Source organism: Pristiophorus japonicus, chromosome 13 (genome assembly GCF_044704955.1).
Source record: "Pristiophorus japonicus isolate sPriJap1 chromosome 13, sPriJap1.hap1, whole genome shotgun sequence".
NCBI classification, from domain to species: domain Eukaryota; kingdom Metazoa; phylum Chordata; class Chondrichthyes; family Pristiophoridae; genus Pristiophorus; species Pristiophorus japonicus.
In genome coordinates, this window is record NC_091989.1 from 107822286 (window position 1) to 107843082 (window position 20797).

At 46.5% G+C, this 20797-nt stretch overlaps 1 protein-coding gene across 2 annotated transcripts in view; it reads left to right on the top strand.

Annotated features, from left to right (window-relative positions):
• Window positions 1-598: 598 nt before the first annotated feature.
• Window positions 599-20797, top strand: part of glg1a (golgi glycoprotein 1a) — a 137882-nt gene continuing 117683 nt past the window's right edge. For both annotated transcript variants that reach the window (XM_070897849.1, XM_070897850.1), the window contains exon 1: window positions 599-1061. In XM_070897849.1, coding sequence (XP_070753950.1) covers window positions 600-1061 — 462 coding nt within the window. In that variant the 5' untranslated portion in view covers window position 599. The remainder of the gene's footprint in view (window positions 1062-20797) is intronic.

Genomic DNA, 20797 nt, shown 5'->3' on the forward strand with positions numbered 1-20797 from the left:
GGTCTGTGATAGGGTGGAAGCCAGGAGAGATTAGAGAGACAAAAGGAATGATGGGCCGACTTGAGATAGTAATGGCAGAAGTTAGAAAAAGCTTAGTCTAAATGGGGTGTGAATGGCAGAATAATTACCAGATGCTAAGGAAAACAGATTTTTTTTACATAAGATCAGGGGGGAGGGTTAAAAAAAGGAGGAAAGGGAGCAAAATATGGGCAGAGGTTATGGTCTAAAATTGTTGAACTCGATGTTGAGTCCAGAAGGCTGTAAAGTGCCTAAACGAAAGATGAGGTGCTGTTCCTCGAGCTTGCGTTGAGCTTCATTGGAACAGTGTAGGAGGCCGAGGACGGAGATGTCGGAGTGGGAGTGGAGTGGGGAACTAAAGTGTAAATTCTATGTAGTTCTTACAACCCAAACCTCTCAAGCCACGATCCAACTCCATCCCCACCTCCCCCCATATTGGACTGGTAACTATATCATGACCAGCAGGGGGCAGTGTCCGAGACGTATGACACCTGGATGGACGTGGACGATGTTGAGAACGTGTTGACGTCACGGAGCCGCACGTTATAAAAGGGCGGAGAGGCTGCGGCTGCCACTACAAGATGGCGGCTTGTGGACGTGGGAGTTCAGTGCTAGCGGCGGTGAGCCGGCGGCGGTGGCCGCGGGCCTCGCATTGTCTGCTGGCGGCCGCCCTTACTTTACTCCTCCCGAGCCTCTGCGCCATGCAGCCGCCGCCAGACCGCGATCGCGCCCGGGACACACCCCCCTTGAATCACCGAGGCCAACAGGAGATAGAGGCGGTTGGCCAGGGCCGGCCTCAGTTCCAGGGCCCGCCTCAAGTTCAGCCTCAGGGCCCGGTTCCGGCTCAGCCCCGGCTCCCTTTCCAGGCTCAGCCCCAGGGCCCGGGCCAGCCCCGTGCTCCGGGCCAGTTCCAGGCCCCGCGCAAGAACATCTGGCGGATTTCCGAGGACCCGATGTGTCACGAAGACGTGGCCCGGGTCTGCCCCAAGCACACCTGGCAAAACAACTTCGCGGTGCTCGAGTGTCTACAAGACGTGCGGGAGGTAAGCGGCGGCATCGGGGATCGACTGACTGACGGAGGGAGGGCTGGCATGGGCAGCGCACTTCAATCAGCCCCGCAACTGGCGTTTAGCGGTGGAGGCATTCACTGGCTGTTGATCCTTGCACCTGAGTGGCTAGAATGGGAGGAATGGCCTGGCAGTCGGCCTCCGCTTCTGGGGGGGTGGTTGCCGGACACTGCTCCTGGGGCCGAATGGAGGATCGGACTGGCTGACAGTCATTGCTCCTGATTGGGGAGTGAAACATCAGGTGTTGCTGTTGATCACTGCTCCTTGAAGGAGGGGGTTGAGAGGACAGGGAGACCTATAGGCTGCCTGCTCTGAGCCGGGGAGTGGGGGGACACTGGTAATATTGGCTGCCGGCTGATTGCCTCCAGAGTGGCCAGTTAGCCTGACTCCTGAGTGAGCAGTTGTGGTGGGTGGGGTGTTGCTGTGCGCCGTGAAGAATACGTGGAGCGTGTCAGCTGCTGGCCACTGCTGCAGGTCAAAGGGTCTGCCCAGTACTTGAGGACTTTTGAGTGTCTGTCTTTGTCCTCCTGAGGTTTGGCAGTTTAAAGTATAGCCACGTGTAACTGGGACTCCTGGTTGTGGCACCTAGCCAAATTCAAATCAATTACTCAGCCCAAGCCTTTCTGTTGGAAATATCCATGGCAATGTTTACCAATATGGTGTAATCACTGGTCCTCGAGAGAATGGAGGTTTAAACATTTTTTTTTAAAGTAATTCCTCATGCAGAAATTGAGGTATGTGTCCAGCACTACCCAATATGCTATATAGTGATGGTCACCATGTATCCAGAGGGACACCTTGTGTAGATTCAGGTCTGCAAGTGTTAAATGCATTTTTTCTTTGACTGTTGTATGCTCTAGATAATACAGGAATTATTATTCTGATAATTTGTCCTAGAACTAATTCCTCTTAATGCCACTACGTCCTCCATCAGTTATTCAAAATGCTCTAGATATGGTGGCATTAGGAAGGAGCAGATTACTCTTCCTCTTGCTATGTTGAGATTTGAAATGCTTGATTTGTATTTGTCAAAACACATGATTGTCTAATGAGCTGGGATGCCTCGTTTGGGAGAATGTTGAAAGCAAGCTGAGCAGAGCCCTTGCTTGTTAATACAACAAGAATAATGACAATGCCTTGTAAGTGACATTTGACATTGTGATTGTGTGATTGAAGAGCTGGAGAAGTGTTGGCACTGGTTTAGGACTAGTATAAATGAATCTCTGGAATTGGTTTCTTGCAGGAGGCTTTAGTCATTTATTGTCCCCAGCACTGGGATCCAATGACTTTGCATATTGTGAAGAGATGTGCCCTCTGTTATCAGGAAAACATAATAAAGGTAAAACCAGATCTAAAAGCTCATTTATCTGAGCCAAAAAGGAAGGGACTGGATGGAATTTCACAATAATCAATATTGCATTGCTTTGAAGTGCAAGCAGACCTGATCAAAGTTCCCCATTCTGATGGGGTGTTTGTGGGGGGAATGTCTATGTAGGTGTGTGTTTGATCATGGGACATGGGCAAAACCTGCTTGTAAGCTACCATTAGCTGGGCTCTTCTACTGAGCTGCTGGTGCAGAATGTGCCTCTATCTTGCTGTATGCTGACAAATTTTACACACTTGTGTGTAATTCAGTGACTGTAGCTTGTATTTTAGTGTGCAACTGCGAACATTTTAAAACTGGTCTTACAGCAGCAGGGCTTAACTGTTCTACTGAAATGTAAGTGGAAGTAAAATGAATCGGTCATAAATGCAACACTAGGTGTATTTTTAGGCACTCTTATTTGGGAGGGGTGTGATGCTCCTGCTGCAGGCGAAGCATTCCAGATGAATTTCACTGATGCAGCTCCTGGGCCCATTTTATTTTGTAGCTCTTCAGTATGGAGGTTGGTACTACCACAAGTAAAGGTCTTTCTATTGACCCTTGGAAACACACACATGTAATAAACAGAGAATCATAGAATGGTTACAACACAGAAGGAGGCCATTTGGCCATTGAGCCCGTACCTGCTCTCTAAGAGCAATTCAGCTACTATTTATCCACTTCCCTTTAGAAAGCCATGATTGACTGCCTCCCACCACACTTTCAGGCAGTGCATTCCAGATCATAAGCACTCTCTGTATAAAAAAAAAAGGAAGCTTTTCCTCATTGACAAAAAAAACCAAAGGTGACAATCACCTTTAAGTCTGTGTCCTGGTTCTTGACCCTTCCGCCAATGGGAACAGTTTCGGGTTAACACGGCCATTAAAAAAAAAATGGGCACTAGGGTTTATTTCTAGAGGGACAGAATGGAAAAGTAGTGAAGTTATGCTCAACTTGTATCGAACCTTGGTTAGACCACACTAGAGTACTGCTTACAATACTAGTTGCCATATTATAAAAAAGGTTAGAGGCACCGAAGAGGGTGCAGAGAAGATTTACAAGGATGTTACCAGAAATACGAGGGTATACCCATCAGGAAAGAATGAACAAGCTGGGTCTCTTTTCACTTGAAGGGAGAGGGCTAAGGGGTGATCAGATTGAGGTCTTCAGTATTGTGAATGGTTTCAGAGAGACTCAATATAAGATAGTCACCAAGGGATTGGATGGAGAGTTGAGGAGAGACTTCTTTGCCGGAGAGTGGTGGGGATCGCTATCATGGGGAGTGGTTGAGCAGACCGTATGGATGCATTAAGGGGAGGCTAGATAAGCATCTGAGGAAGGAGGGAATAGACGGTTATGCTGACAGAGTTAGATGAAGAAAGACTGGAAGAGGCTCGAGTGGAGCAGAAACAGTGGCATAGGCTGGTTGGGCCGAATGGCTTGTATCTGATGTAAACCTAGCTACTCTTTTTAGACGCCTCCGGAAGTGCTTGGAAATTGTAGCACTCCACACAAATCTCATCTCAGACCTAACTACCTAGGAATTGCAGTATCTGGAGTTCAGGTTCAGATTTGTGCTATTTTCTGATAACTGTGATAGTATATTCTGTGATAAGGATTCCCTCTATCCTATATGCCACATCCTGAGAGTCAGTCTCTGAGTGATTACTCTGACATGCTGAGTTTTGATATTGAATCTACGGTTGCTAAATTCCAGAGATTGCATTATAGGGTTTTTGACCTGGTTGCTCAGATTCGAATATTCTTGGATTAGGTGCTGGAGTGGCTCATGATTCTCATGCGTGAGTGTGATAGTTGGATGGAGGAACTGGTGCAGCAGCAGACTATTGGAACAAGATGGAGGAGGACTCTCCTACACTGGATGATACCTCTTTAATCAGACCAGAAGCCCAGCTGAAGGCTGGTTTCCCATGTAAGCAGAACTGTGATTTGTCATCCCAGCCCTATTAGAATTGCTTACTGCAGCAGTGTAGTCACTTAGAAGATCAGTGATGCGTTGGTAAGAGTTTTGAGTTGAACAGCTTTTTTAATGAAGTTGTTTCTGAGCTGCAGATGTCCATTCTCTTTTTACTGCATACTAATTGTAAAGCTCTGCAGATAGGGTTGTTGATTTGGGCTGTCGGTGTAGTTGTTTAATTGGTTCCCACATGGAGTGTTGGCTGCTTATTTCTGTTAAGCGGAATGAGCACGATTGCTCCAGATAGACTTTCTATTTCTGTGCATTGAGCAGTAATCTTGTGCTGTAAATGAAGGCCAGCATGTGCACTTGGCTACTCAATTGATCTTGAATAACTGGGTCTGCAGTTGAGCAGTTTCTATTCTACAAGGGCAGGGTGCACGAGAGAAAGGATATCAGCGTTCTGACATTGCAGTGTAAAAATTGCTTGCTCAGTGACGGTAAAATGTTTTTCTTGTTCCTTTTCTCACTTGTTCCTTGCCCTCTGGGCTGCCATCCCCTGGAGTCATTGACTCCTTGCTTGGGCACAGTTGCACTGGTGTATCTTGCTTCTCTGCCCCAAATGGCTGTTATTCACATTATATTCCTGACTGTTGGCAGGCTATTTTGATGATGAGCATCACGGGTAAGCCCAATGCCGTCTGAGAACCTCTGTCGGGCATCTTCATATGATCAGGAGCAGGAACCCGGGCTGATTTTGCGTCCTTTAACCCAAGGATGCTATGTGGAATTTGAATTAATTTTGATTTCCATTTACTCGTGCATATTCTGTGTAAACATAGACTTGGTGCACTGTGTTCATTGCATAGAACTAGTGGAATAACACAGTATCAGAATGAGGAGTGACAAATTACCATAAAGAAGTGGAGAGACACTCCAAAAATAAACCAGACAAAAGCAAGCTCAGTGATACCACAGGGTGGAGGAAGCGGAGGGATTGCGGAAGATGGTTTGAGTCTGTCATTTCTCGAGCGGATGTAACTGCTCCTAAATTGCTGCTACTCTTTTAATGGTTGCAACATCACAAATATAACCTACAACTCCAAGTGTTCTTTCTGGTTTTCTGTATTGTGCCTCCTTGTTTTGTCCCTGCACCCACTTGTGTTTAACCACTTCTTATGGTGCCTATTGCCCATTCCCATCCTGTGATCTGTTTTATTCCAATTTATTTGCTTAATGTTGGAAATTTAAAGTGAATCCTCTTGTGGTTGGTTGACCTCTTTGGTGTTTTGAATGACTCTCTCAATGTCACTTTTGAAGATTCCTCCCTTTACTATCTGATTCCTTTCATGAGATTTGAAGTGTTGGCCTCCACTTGCTATTCCCTGACTGCTCTCTTGTTGTTGGTACCTTACTCAACTGGTCATTCTGTGTGGGAGCTGGCACAATAAGCAGTGGTAGACTATTCAACTGGAGGGGGTCAGGGCGCAATACAGCGTAGCTCAATGTTGACACCAGATGTACAGATATGCACATTGTCCAGTAGGGCAATGATCAGGTGTGAGATTTCCTCCTCAATCTGGAACAGCTGTACCCTCCCCACCCAGAACCCTAGGTTTGTAGGGATGCAAGCCAGGGGCTTTGATTTATTCTGTTCAGTCATTGCTGTTAACATGCAGCAGGGTAGGGGTGCTGGTTTATAGGTTAAATGTTATTTGACCAGTCTGTTGAAAATAAATCTAAAGTTGGTGTCAATACGTTCTAAAGGTGCTGCAATATTTCTGTTTTATCCTGTGCATTAGCTGAATTTGTAAATATAACTAGTGAATTTTCTTCAGGGAACTGAAATATTCCTGAATTTGCTGGTTTGTCAGGAACTGGGATTTTCCCAGTTTTGGTTTAGTGGAAGCTGAAGTTTCAGATTGTGATTTTGGGTTGACTGATGTCTCATCCTCTCCATTACTATAATTCTTTTCCTGGATTCTCATGACACTTCTGTAACAAATAGTTGCATTGACTTGTTGTATATGCTAACTGTTTGTATTTGACCTGTAACTGGCATTTCCTCAGATTAACAGAAAAAGCATCAGAAAAATTTGTCTGAATTTGTATTCTTTCCAGGGTTTTTCTGATTTACAGGCAGCATCTGTGGAAACAGTCAATGCTTTGAGCTCATGCCCTTTTCAGAACTGTTCGACTGTTCTTTCCACAGAAGCTGGCTGATCTGTTTCTCCAGTTTTATTCCAGATTTCCAGCATTTGCATGTTTTTTGTTCTGTATTACGTTCAGTGAAAGCTTGGTCCCACCAGGCTGTGTAAATGCAGTGGTCACTTTTTTTTAAACAGTGATCATTTACCCTGGCACTAATTGTGATACTTCAGGAAACTATAACACCCTATGATCGATCTTTTAGAATCTGTACTGTTGTGAGCTCAGTGACAACCACTGAGATTGACAGAAATGAGACAGGGCCAGCACTGGTGCTTGCCTGAGTAATAACTTTGTGCAGGAGTATCAACCTCTGAATCCACATTTTAGTGCAGTGCTCAGCAGAATCCAGATGGATGCTGGGAGATATACCTACTTTCTAAATTCAACAGATGATCTGGGTTTAAGGAATGTTGATCAATACCATATTCATTTTCAGTTAAAGTTGTATCTTACATTGACTTTACTTTAAGTGCATTTCTTCAATATTTTGGGGATGGGCCAAATGACACATAAATGTTGTTAATAATTGAGTTTGCCCTCGACAAGCGAAGTTCATAAATCTTGCACAATTTAAAAAAAATCCTGGGAGTAGATGCCTAAGATTCTGTTGCAGCCAGAGGAAGGGCCTGATTTTAGCATCAAAGCTGGACAAGTGGCACAAACTGTGTCCCAAACATTACCGCCTTGCTCATAAACCCTGCACTTTGTGTTTTACCTGTTTGTGGCTGATTGAAACAAGCAAGTCGGCAGCAAGAAAGAAGCATAAACTTAGCAGCACTGCTGTCACTATGGTAGTAGTAGAGGCCCCGACCTGCGAGAGACCATCAGTGGCAGGTCGGGGCTCCATAAAAGGAGCGGCGGCCTTGGGCAGCGTGGAGGCCACTGCAAGGTACAGCACGAGCTGGTGCAGGAGGGCAACAGCAGCGAAGAGTGAAGTCAGCAAGGTCCAGGTCGGTGATTGGCACGTGGGCAGGTGCAGCAGAAGAGACGAGATCGGGGCGAAGGAGCTGAGAGAGACTGTGGAGGGATATGATCGGGGCCCAGGCGAGACATGAGTTAGGGGCCCGGGGCAGCACGGGCCAGCCCACAGTGTGCGCACTGGGTCCGTGCAGCAGAGCAGGTCTCCAGTTGTCTTGGGTAATTCTTGCCACTGGACCAAGACCTAGCTCTGTCAAGCCTGTGTGGTGGCTGGTGTGCAACGGCCACCACACGTTTTTTAAAAAAAAATCCAAGCACAGGCATCTTCCACCCTTGAGGATGTAGTTCAGGTTCTTCTTTCGAAACGCCTGTGAACTCATCCTTTTTTTGGCGTGGAAGCAAGTCATCCTCGTTTCAAGGAACCGCCTATGATGATGAGTTTAACAATTAAGTGTTGGGCAATGCCTCCATTTAATAAGTCAAATAGTATAATGTTTGTGGTCCCTGAGGGGGAAGTGTCCTTGAGCAGTTCAGTATGTTGCGTGTTTAGATGTCCCAACAGCTCGACCCAATATTTTGTGGCTTCTGTCAGTATGTGCAACAAAAGAATCTGCCAACTGTCACACCTTCCCTAGAATAACATTGAATTGGCCCAGTTGGTAGTGCCATTGCCTCTGGGTCTTAAAGTAGACCGTTTAAGCAACCATTACAGGATTTCAGCTCATTAGACTGATCCTATAATATTGACAAGTGTGTCCTTTTTGAATCAGGTGCTAAACAGAGGTCCTATCTGTTCAGGCAGTGTAATCTGAAGATGAGCAGTGAGTTCTTCCGGTGTTGTTTCTCAGCACCAGAAACTGGTTGATCATTACTGTTTGTGGAATGTTGCTGGCAGAGTGTAGATAACAGCATTTCAAAGGTAATTCATTGCATGATGTGTTTTGAGATGTTTCACTAATTAGCTGCTGTATAAATATTAAATCTATTTTGTTGTTTGGGTCAAAATTAGTTGCTTTTCTTCCCACACCTTTTCTTCCCCACCCCCCCAAAAAAAAATTGCATTATGTTTCATCTTTCACAGCCCCTACAAGTGCTAACATTATGGGTAGCTTATTGGCCTCAGCCATGATCTAGTTTCTTTGCATTGGATCTTTCTCTCTTTTGGGACATGATTTGCTTAGGGCAGTCCTTGGATTTTCATTTTAGCTCCATTTCGGCCACTTCAATTTGCACAGATAGAGGCCGATTCATTCTCTGGATTAGCTGATTAGTACTACACCAGTTGATGCAGCTATTCAAGAGGGCTATTGTGGGATTTTTTTTTTAACTTCAAACCTAGAAGCAGCTGGTACCTTCTAACACGAGGACTCTGGAATGGGTGCCTCATTTCTTAATTATGCATATTGCTGGTATTTTTTAACTAGTCGGACAATCCTCATGGAAATTTCACAATCTATCTTTTGAAAGGCGAGTGAAATCCTAGCATGTCATTTACTTGGATTTGTACTTTCAGTTGGAATTATGTACAGCTATTGCATAAGTTTACAAAATTCCAAATTGCTGGCCAGAAGTATACTCCCAAATTTTATTGCCCTGATTTGTCCTCACCTCTGACTCCATCCTCTTGTTAGAACATTTTCTATTTTGGATATTTTTCTGACATCTGGTTATTCTGGTGCCCTTACTGAAATGGCTTCCTGTTTACTCCTCCACACATTTGTCCTTTGCACTTGGCTTGGTTTGCATTCAATGTCACTGCAGTATTGTGCAGGCTGGAGCACGTCAGCATTGTTGGTAATTCTGTTTGTACTGTTTTGAATGCCATATTGTTTGGAATGCTTGCGGACTTTGATTTTGCCTGTCTGCTGTTAGGATGATCTATTTTATAGTACATTCACTGGCTTCAGTCCCTCTTTATTACAGTCTGAGGGCGAGGGAGCTGTTGCTGTCAGTCTGATTCATGCATGGCTTTGGGCAAGTTGTTTCAGTTGGTTAGAGCCCCTGATTGAAGGAGATGTGCCCTTGTCCCTGATGAGTTTTCCATTATGAAAGCTCCTTCATGCACTTGGATTCTCTTGTTTTGTGGAGGAAATTCTGGGATTCTAGAACCATCTGCTCATATATAGGGGATGGGTTATTGCTATTAAGCCATCTGGACCAGGGAGTTTGCAAGTTCAGTCTCTGATGGGTATTGTTATCTGGTCTGAACTGGGCCAGTGGTGAGGCTATGACGATTGATCTTTGCCTGCCTGCATTAGGGAGGGAAAACCCCTCTGGGGGTGGGGGGTGGCGGGGGTTTACAGTACTATTTTCTGTCACATAACATTTGCTGGATAGTATATGTGTTTGGATGTGAGAATGATAGGCTTGTTTATTATACCCTTCTGTAGTGCCCATGGAATTATATCGAAGCATGAGTCACACGTAGGCAGAGGAATTGTAAAGGATTAAACTGGGCACAGTGTAACTAATGTTAAAAGGACACTAGGTGTAATGTATGCTTGAGTTGCCTGTGAACTGTATGTTGAAGCTGGGGATAGTCTGTATGTGCACACATTGATGTGTGAGGGAGGAACAACCAATTGATCTTGCTAGATGGTGCTTCTGGAATTTCAGGGGTCAGGGCACATTTATCAGACATCCTGCTTTGTAGTCAGGCTTGAGGAACCTTCTCTTGCAGCATGCAACCTGGACCTGGTGGGATGGCCTCTGCTGTCCCGATGTTTCACTTCCACTCCAGTGCACCACAAAGTCTCATCACTGGAAAATGTTTTGAAAGTGGCAGTATAAAATCATCTTGGAAAAAGTCAGTCTGGGGGTAAAAATTAGGTTTGTTGCTGTCTGACAGGATAGGCAGCTCGCCTACAAGTGTTTTATCCTTTCAAATGTAATTGCAAACATTTGTTAGCATCTTGAGAGCTGTAATGGGTGTGAATGCTCCTAAAGTGCAAATTCTGAGTGCAGTTATGTAGCTTTCAGATTGATTCTTGGGGACTGTTGCAGCAGCTAATGACTATATAGGGCTTTGTGCTGCATTTACCAATAGAAGCTATTTGAGATGAGATTGCTCAGGCAGCCTGATTATGTATGCTCACCTCATTGTGCTAACTATTGCATGTCTACGTAGCAACTAATTGGATTCTAACCCTCTGATGTCTGGCATGGGAAAGGGGCAGGCTGTTCAACTCTTTTCATTGAAGGCAAATATGGCAGTAATGTAGGAAATTGCGCTCACCCAGTGTGCCGCTCATCAGGACCTACACTATCTGGGCTGTGAACTTCAGAAATGAACAAACCCCAAGTTAAAGGAATGAGTCTTGATGTAGTAATGTGAGGTGCTGCAATGACAGGACCTGGGAAGTCTTGTATGGGACAATGGATACAGAGCGAGTCACAGGCTTTTGTCAAGAAGTTTAGATGATCGGGTCAAAGGTTGACTGCAGAAGCAGCTTATAATGGATATAACTCGAGTGTTTGCTACTGCTTTGAACTGGGGCTCGAGGAATATTTCTTGTCAAATGCACGAGCTTTATTTTGTTTTGCAAATTATGTCTTTAATGAGTTTGGGTGGTTTTGGAAGTGCAACTTTGTAACCAGTATTTAAGTGGTTTATTCAATTGTTTGCACATATATAATCTATACTAGTTCTGCTGCAATACTGGGAATCAGAGGATATGGGCTGTTAGGAAGTGAATCTTCTGTGCATTAGTTATGGTAGATGAGACAATATGGTTTGTGGAAGCTGGCTGTTTTGTTTGTAAGGATTGAGGAATGTGGGAGTTGGGGTATTGAGTTGTAGAGATGGTGAGAATTAGTAAGGAATCTATTGAGTTTTGTGATATTTGGTGTATTGTAGTAAATGGGAAGGAAGCATCAGTGAGTAGTTGAGGGATGCAGAAAGTAATGGAGTAGTGAGTATTACGGGGGTTGGAGTGGTGAGAAATCTGAACTTGTGTACTGTTAGAATTTGGAGGGAAAAAGGACTGACTGACAGGAATTGAAAGAAAAACAGAGAGCAGACCTTTGCAATGGGGAAGAGGCCTTTAAAAGTACAATGTGGAGTAAGGGGGAGGGCGAATTGTAGTGGGAAGGAAATGGGGCTTTTAAAAATGAGATTAGGAAATAAAGAAATTTACAGCATAACAGGGCCATTTAATAAATTAAAAAGAAAGACTGAGGGAAAACAAGGTGAAGGGCTGAAATGGTGGTGTGATTGCAGCCATGTCTGGCAGTAAGGTGAAGTAGGCTTCTTAGGTAGCAGAGGTAAGGGAGAGAAAGGAACCAAATAAAAACAAGAAGCAAAGCAGTGGTCTTCAGCTGTTCAAGCAGTGGAAACTGAGTATAATGGTGATATGGAAACACAGGTGCTTCTGTGGCAACAGGAGGGATGAATAAAATAAGTTAATTTAACACCAAAAAGGGCTCTGATCAAACAAATGTATTGACCATTTAATGCAACAGGCCTCTTGAAAAGGAATGCCAATTAACATGCAGCCGACTTTGTTGGAAATGGCGACCGATTAAAAGCAGTGCACAACCAGGCAGGGCATGCTTCACTTGAATTAGTTCATTACATCTTCAATAAAACTGACCTTTCAATTTGATTTGAAATATAAAATTTGCTGTTGCCCCTTAATACAAAGAATGTATCTAGAATCTGCAAGAAGAATATTTCTAGTCAAATTTTCAGGCATTATTTTGTTTTTGCAAGTACTATAGTGTTTTTGATGAGTTTGGGTGGTTTTGGAAGAACAACTTTGTAATGGGTATCCAGGTGGTTTGGAGATTACAGTTTGTATAATTCTTTTCTCACATAATCTGCACTAGTACGGCTGTAACACTGCTCAAAGAAGCAGCAGAAAAGGATTAAATCTAGAAAAACAGCTTTAAAAATGGTTTGTACTATGTCAGGAAAGCTAGCTCAAGTACTTGGATGCATGTGGAAAGACCAAGGAGGGGGTTGGTTACATGAGAATATATCAGAAATAACCATATAATTTTTTTTAAAGGCTTAAGAGAATTAAAAATAAACCTTTTAAAGACTTAGAAGTATGAGTTCCAGACCTGACAAACATGACTGCAACAAGTGTGGGCTGTTCCAAGATTTTTAATATATTATTCGATAGATATAGTGGTGGTAAAGAATGATGTAGTTGAGGCCAAAGACAGTCTGGTTCGAATTAAGGAAAAATAGAGGAGCTGTTTTGCTTCTGGGTGTATACCATAGGCCACCAAATGGTGGGAAGGAGATGGAGCAGCAAATTTGCAGGCAATTTACAGAAAGATGCAAGTACTAGAGTTGTGATAATGGGGGAGTTCAGTTATCCCAAAATAGACTGGGATAGTCAGTGTAAAGGGCAAAGAGGAGGAGGAGTTCCTGAAATGTGTACAAGAGAACTCTCTCGCTATGTGTTTCCAGCCCAATAAGGAATGAAGCAGTACTGGATCTAGTTCTGGGGAATGAAATGGGGCAGGTAAGAGCATTTAGTGAACAGTGATCATAATATCTATTTTAGGTTTAACTTCAGTAAGTTGAAAAATAATCTGGTTCAGGTGGAATTAAATCAAAAAATGAGTAGGCAAAACAGTAATTGGAAAAATGGGAGGCCTTCAAAGAGGAAATGATTTGCATACAGAGTAGACATGTTCCCATGGGGCTTTCTGGATGCCTAAAGATAGAGGTTAAAATGAGACAGAAAAAGGAGGCTTATGACAATTTGTTTTCAAATCCCTCCAGACTTAGCCTCGCCCCTCCCTAGCTCTGCAACCCTCTGAAATCTCTGTGCTCCTCCAATTCTGGCCTCTTGAAAATCCCCTATTTTAATCGTTGCACCATTGGCTGTGCTTTCAGCTGCTAGGCCCTAAACTCTGGAACTCCCTTGCTAAACCTCTCCACCTCACTTCCTTTGAAACGCTCCTTAAAACCTACCTCCTTTCTGTCCTAATGTGTCAAATTTTGTTTGATTACGCTCCTGTGAAGTGCCTTGGGACATATAAATTACATTAAAGGTGTTGTATAAATGCAAGTTCTTGTTGATACATTAGAGAACCAAGCTGAATTTAGAAGGTGCAGAGGTGATTTAAAAAAGTGAATGAGGGGCAGAGAGTATGAAAAATGATTAGTGGCTAACATATAAGGGAACCTAAAAGGGTTTTATAAACACACATAGTAAAAGGGTAGGCAAAACAAGAGTGGGGCTGATTAGGGACCAAAAAGGAGAGCTTTTTGTGGAGATGGAGGGTATGGCTGAGGTACTAAATGAGTACTATACATCTGTTTTCACCAGTGCAGAGGATGCTGCCAATGTACCAGTAAAGGAGGTGGCAGGAGCAATATTGGATAAGATAAATAGATAGAGGAGGTACTTAAAAGATCGGCAGTCCTCAAAGTAGATAAGTCATCCAGTCTGAATGGGACGCATCTTCGGTTATTGAGGGAAGTAAGGGTGGAAATTGCTTGGCTCTGGCCACAATCTTCCAATCCTCCTTGGATGTGGGAGTGGTGCTGGAGGACTGCAAATGTTTCAAGCACCCTTTTTAAAGGAAATAGGTGGGGGGATAAACCCAGCAACTACAGGCCAGTCAGCTTGACATGGGCAGTGGGAAACTTTGAGACAATAATCTGGGACAAAATTTAATTGGTATTTGAAAATGTATGGGCTAATGAAAGTCAGCACTGATTTGTTGAAAGTAAATCCTGTTTGACTAACTTGATCGAGTTCTTTGAAGTAACTGAAAGGGTTGATGAGGGTAATGATGGTTGATGTGTATGTGGACTTTCAAAAGGTGTTGTACAAAGTACAGTACCACAATAGACATGTTAGCAAAATTAAAGCCCATGGGATTAAAGGTACAGTGGAAGCATGAGTACAAAATTGGCTGAAACAGAAAGCAGAGTAGTGGTGAACAGATGTTTTTCAGACTGGAGGGAAATTTCTAGTCGTGCCCCTTAGATATTGGTATTAGGACTACTGGTCTTTTGACGTATATTAATGACCTGGACTTGGGTATACAGGGCACAATTTCAAAGTTTGCAGAAGATACAAAAATTGGAATTGTAATAAAAAATGAGGAGGATAGTAACAGACTGCAGGAGGATATAAAGACTGGTGAAATGGACAGTCACATGGCATATGACATGTAACAGAAGTGTGAAGAGATGCATTTTGGCAGGAAGAATGAGGAGAGGCAATATGAACTAAATGACATAGAATGTACAGCTCAAACAGGCCATTGGGTCCAACTGGTCCATGCCAGTCTTTATGCTCCACACTATCTCCTCCCACCCTGAGAAAGCAGACGTGGCCTCAGTTTAATGTCACATCTGAAAGATGTCACCTCTGACAGGGCAACAGTCTCTCGGTACTGTACTGGAGTGTCAGCCTAGACGTCTAAGCTCAAGTCCCGAGAGTCGGGCTTGAATCCACAACCTTCTGACTCAGGCGAGGGTGCTGCCCACTGAGCCGCTGGCTGGTATGTATGGGTGTGCGCGCGCGCGTGTCTGGTATGGGTGTGCGCGCGCGCGTGTCTGGTATGGGTGTGCGCGCGCGCGTGTCTGGTATGGGTGTGCGCGCGCGCGTGTCTGGTATGGGTGTGCGCGCGCGCGTGTCTGGTATGGGTGTGCGCGCGCGCGTGTCTGGTATGGGTGTGCGCGCGCGCGCGTGTCTGGTATGGGTGTGCGCGCGCGCGCGTGTCTGGTATGGGTGTGCGCGCGCGCGCGTGTCTGGTATGGGTGTGCGCGCGCGCGCGTGTCTGGTATGGGTGTGCGCGCGCGTCTGGTATGGGTGCGCGCGCGTCTGGTATGGGTGTGCGCGCGCGCGCGCGTCTGGTATGGGTGTGCGCGCGCGTCTGGTATGGGTGTGCGCGCGCGTCTGGTATGGGTGTGCGCGCGCGTCTGGTATGGGTGCGCGCGCGTCTGGTATGGGTGTGCGCGCGCGTCTGGTATGGGTGTGCGCGCGCGCGTCTGGTATGGGTGTGCGCGCGCGTCTGGTATGGGTGTGCGCGCGCGCGTCTGGTATGGGTGTGCGCGCGCGCGCGCGTCTGGTATGGGTGTGCGCGCGCGCGCGCGTCTGGTATGGGTGTGCGCGCGCGCGCGCGTCTGGTATGGGTGTGTGCGCGCGTCTGGTATGGGTGTGTGCGCGCGTCTGGTATGGGTGTGTGCGCGCGTCTGGTATGGGTGTGTGCGCGCGTCTGGTATGGGTGCGCGCGCGCGCGTCTGGTATGGGTGCGCGCGCGCGCGTCTGGTATGGGTGCGCGCGCGCGCGTCTGGTATGGGTGCGCGCGCGCGCGTCTGGTATGGGTGCGCGCGCGCGCGTCTGGTATGGGTGCGCGCGCGCGCGTCTGGTATGGGTGCGCGCGCGCGCGTCTGGTATGGGTGCGCGCGCGCGCGTCTGGTATGGGTGCGCGCGCGCGCGTCTGGTATGGGTGCGCGCGCGCGCGTCTGGTATGGGTGCGCGCGCGCGCGTCTGGTATGGGTGTGCGCGCGCGCGCGCGTCTGGTATGGGTGTGCGCGCGCGCGCGCGTCTGGTATGGGTGTGCGCGCGCGCGTCTGGTATGGGTGTGCGCGCGCGCGCGCGTCTGGTATGGGTGTGCGCGCGCGCGCGCGTCTGGTATGGGTGTGCGCGCGCGCGCGCGTCTGGTATGGGTGTGCGCGCGCGCGCGTCTGGTATGGGTGTGCGCGCGCGCGTCTGGTATGGGTGTGCGCGCGCGCGCGTCTGGTATGGGTGTGCGCGCGCGCGCGTCTGGTATGGGTGTGCGCGCGCGCGCGTCTGGTATGGGTGTGCGCGCGCGCGCGTCTGGTATGGGTGCGCGCTCGCGCGTCTGGTATGGGTGCGCGCGCGCTCGCGTGTCTGGTATGGGTGCGCGCGCGCGCGCTCGCGTGGTGTCTGGTGTGTGTTCATACCTGGTCTGTACTGAGTTAGCTGGTCTCAAGCAGGGCTGCAGTTTGCCTGGACCTTCCAGGATCGGGCAGGGAAAATCAGCCAGCTTTCTGACCCCTGCTGCAAAATGCTCAGGTGGGTGTTGAGACAGGACAGGATTGGACTTAACTTCTTGGCTTGAGATACTGAAGGGTTCCCATGGAACTGTACCCCAGCAAGGAGTCATGTTCAGGAGCGGAGGGTAGAAAGCAAGCGGAATGACTAAAACTAACATTTCAGCTGAAGCTAAGTGAATTCCAGCCTCAAACTCGCCTGTTAGAACACATCCTGAACAATTTCATGATTTGGAAGTGCAGTCTCTACTTTTACCATCAGCTGAGTGCACTGAATGTAAGCAGTTGACAATGATACAGGTGATAAATCCTAAAATAAGTCAACAGAGACACACAGCTGACAGGGTCACATAGCAAGTACTGAGGGACTGGGGTTGTTCTGGACAGCAGCTCTGGTAAATGAGCCATTCAGGATATATTGCACAAAGAGAACAATCATTTCAGGGAGTGTGATACAGCCTGTGCTTGAATCAAACAGCTCAGATAGGAGAGGGTCATCCCAAAGTGAAACTCACAGCCAATACTTTTCATGTAGCCACTGTTGTAATGCAGGAAACACGACAGTTAATTTACCTGGTTGCTGAATAATGTCAGCGGATTATGTCACCGAGGTGCTGCTTGTATAGTGAGTGAATCAAGGATATATACTTGGGGCATTCCTGAGGTGACAATGCCAAGAGAAGTGGGCTTGAGGAGATGATTAGAGATGGAGAAGAAGAGTCTTGGGTTGCCCTTCAGGATGATTTTGGAATAGTAGGAAGTTTTAGCAGAAGAAAATAAGACAGGGTAAAGCACAATATCATTCAGCCAGATATGGCAATTTACTGCAAGGCCAGTTTTGCACTTGAGTTTGTGTCTTTCTGATGTATGGCGATGATGGTGGGGTCTGTACTGGTGCAAGCTAGGTTTCTCAATTAAGAAAAATTACTCTGTTTGGATTGGGCTTAGCTGTGCTTCCCATCACAGATACAATTCTAAACGTGGTGCAGGAACAGTGACCTGGGGGTGTATGTACACAAATCTGTAAAGGTGGCAGTCCCCTGTATCATTCTATAATTCTCTGTGGACGTCATTGTGAGAATCTTGTGGTTCCAGACCGGGGTCAAACAAGGCTGCGTCATCGCCCCAACCCTCTTCTTAATCTTTCTCGCCGCCATGCTCCGACTCAGTCAACAAGCTCCCCGCTGGAGTGGAACTAAACTACAGAACCAGTGGGAACCTGTGTCGTCTCCAGGCCAGATCCAAGACCACCCCAACCTCTGTTGTCGAGCTACAGTAAGCGGACGACGCCTGCGTCTGCGCACGTACAGAGGCTGCACTCCAGGACATAGTCGACGTATTTACTGAGGTGTGCGAAAGCATAGGCCTTATGCTAAACATCTGTGACAAAGGTCCTCCACCAGCCTGTCCTCACCGGACAGCACTGCCCCCTTAGTCATCAAGATCCACGGCACAGCCCTGGACACCATGGACCAGTTCCCATATCTCTGGGGCCTCCTAACAACAAGAGCAGGCATCAACGACGAGGTCCAACACTGCCTCCAGTGTGCCAGTGCAGCCTTTGGCTACCTGAGGAAAAGAGTGTTTGTAGACCAGACTCTCAAAACTGCCACCAAGCTCATGGTCTACAGGGTTGTAGTAATACCTTCCCTCCTGTATGGCTCAGAGGCATAGACCATGTACTGTAGACAGCGAGTTGCTGGAGAAATATCACCAACGATGTCTCCAAGATACTACAAAACCCCTGGGAGGACACCAACGTAGTGTCCTCATCAGGCTAACATCCCCAGCATTGAAGCACTGACCACACTCTATTAGCTCTGCAGGGCAGGCCACATAGTCTGCATGTCAGACACGAGACTCCCAAAGCAAGTGCTCTCCTCTGTGCTCCCTCACGGCAAATGAGCCAAAGGTGGGCAGCTACAAGGAAACGCTACAAGGACACCCTCAAAGTCTCCCTGATAAAGTGCGACATCCCCACTGACACCTGGAAGTCCCTGGCCCAAGACTGCCCTAAGTGGAGGAAGTGCATCCGAGATGGCGCTGAGCACTTCGAGTCTCAGTGCCGAGAGCATGCAGAAATCAAGCGCAGGCAGCGGAAAGAGCGTGCGGCAAACCAATCCCACCCACCCCTTCCCTCAACGACTATCTGTCCCACCTGTGACAGTCTGTGGCTCTCGTATTGGACTGTTCAGCCACCAAAGAACTCACTTCAGGAGTGGAAGCAAATCTTCCTCAATTCCGAGGGCCTGCCTATGATAATGAAACTACTTGAATTGTACTGATGTGGTTTGAATCACTTGCATTTGTGCCTTGTAGCTGTTGTGTAGTTTTTCCAGTTATTTTAAGTTTATTGAGGTACTGCAAGGTTCGGTGCTGGGACCCCAGCTATTTACAATATACATTAAAGATTTAGACGAAGGAATTGAATACAATATATCCAAGTTTGCAGATGACACTAAGCTGGGTCGCAGTGGAAACTGAGGAGGATGCTAAGAGGCTGCAGGGTGACTTGGACAGGTTAGTTAAGTAGGCAAATGTATGGCAGATGCAGTATAATGTGGATAAATGTGAGGTTATCCACTTTGGTGGCAAAAACAGGAAGGCAGAATATTATCTGAACGGTGACAGACTAGGAAAAGGGGAGGTGCAACGAGACCTGGGTGTCATGGTACATCAGTCATTGAAAGTTGGCATGCAGGTACAGCAGGCGGTGAAGAAGGCAAATGGCATGTTGGCCTTGATAGTGAGAGGATTTGAGTATTGGAGCAGGGAGGTCTTACTGCAGTTGTACAGGGCCTTGGTGAGGCCACACCTTGAATATTGTGTACAGTTTTGGTCTCCTAATCTGAGGAAGGACATTCTTGCTATTGAGGGAGTGCAGCGAAGGTTCACCAGACTGATTCCTGGGATGGCTGGATTGACATATGAAGAAAGACTGGATCAACTAGGCTTATATTCACTGGCATTTAGAAGAATGAGGAGATCTCATAGAAACATAGAAAATTCTGATGGGATTGGACAGGTTAGATGGAAGAATGTTCCTGATGTTGGGGAAGTCCAGAACCAGGGGTCACAGTCTAAGGATAAGGGGTAAGCCATTTAGGATCGAGCTGAGGAGAAACTTCTTCACTCAGAATTGTGAATCTGTGGAATTCTCTACTACAGAAAGTTGTTGAGGCCAGTTCGTTAGATATATTCAAAAGGGAGTTAGATGTGGCCCTTACAGCTAAAGAGATCAAGGGGTATGGAGAGAAAGCAGGAATGGGGTACTGAAGTTGCAAAAATGATCAGCCATGATCGTATTGAATGGTGGTGCAGGCTCAAAGGGCCGAATGGCCTACTCCTACACCTATTTTGTATGTTTCAATGATATGATCTGGTTTCCATCAGCTCTACTTCAACTGGTCTGATGAGGGAGAATCAATTGACCCAAGAAATGCTGGGTAGATTGATCACTGGCTGGTCTCAATTTTTAAAAAAGCATATGGGATCCTTGGCTTTATTAAGAGGAATAGAGTACAAAAGCAAGCAAGTTATGCTAAACCTCTAACATTGGTTAGGCCTCAGCTGGACTATTCAATTCTGGGCACCACAATTTAGGAAGGATGTTAAGGCCTTGGTGAGGGTGCAGAAGAGATTTACTGCAATGGTACCAGGGATGAGACGACAGTCATGTGAATAGATTGGAGAAGCTGTTGTTCTCCTTGGAGCAGAGGAGATTTGATAGATGTGTTCAAAATCATGAAGGGTTTAGAGTGAATAAGGAGAAACTGTTTCCAGTGGCAGAAGGGTCATTATCCGGAGGACACAGATTGAAGATGATTGGCAAAAGAACCAGAGGCAACATGAGGAAACTTTTTAAAAAAAACATAGCGAGTTGCGCCTGAAAGGGTGGAGGAAGCAAATTCAACAGTAACAGCTGTGTTAGCTGTGGCTCTGTCGGTAGCACCCTCATCTGAGTTAGAAGGCTGTGGGTTCAGTCCCACTCCAGGAACTTGAGCACATAATATGTAGGCTGACACTCCAGTGCAGTGCTGAGGGAGCATTGCATTGTCGGAGGTGCCATCTTTCAGATGAGATGCTAAACCGAGGCCCTATCTGCTCCCTCAGGTGGATGTAAAAGATCCCATGGCACTATCTCGAAGAAGAGCAGGGGAGTTCTCCCCAGTCTCCTGGCCCATATTTATCCCGCAAATTGGCTGCCACATTTCCCACATTACAGCAGTGACTACACTCCAAAAATACTTCATTGGCTGTAAAGTGCTTTGAGATATCGGTGGTCGTGAAAGGTGCTATATAAATGTAAG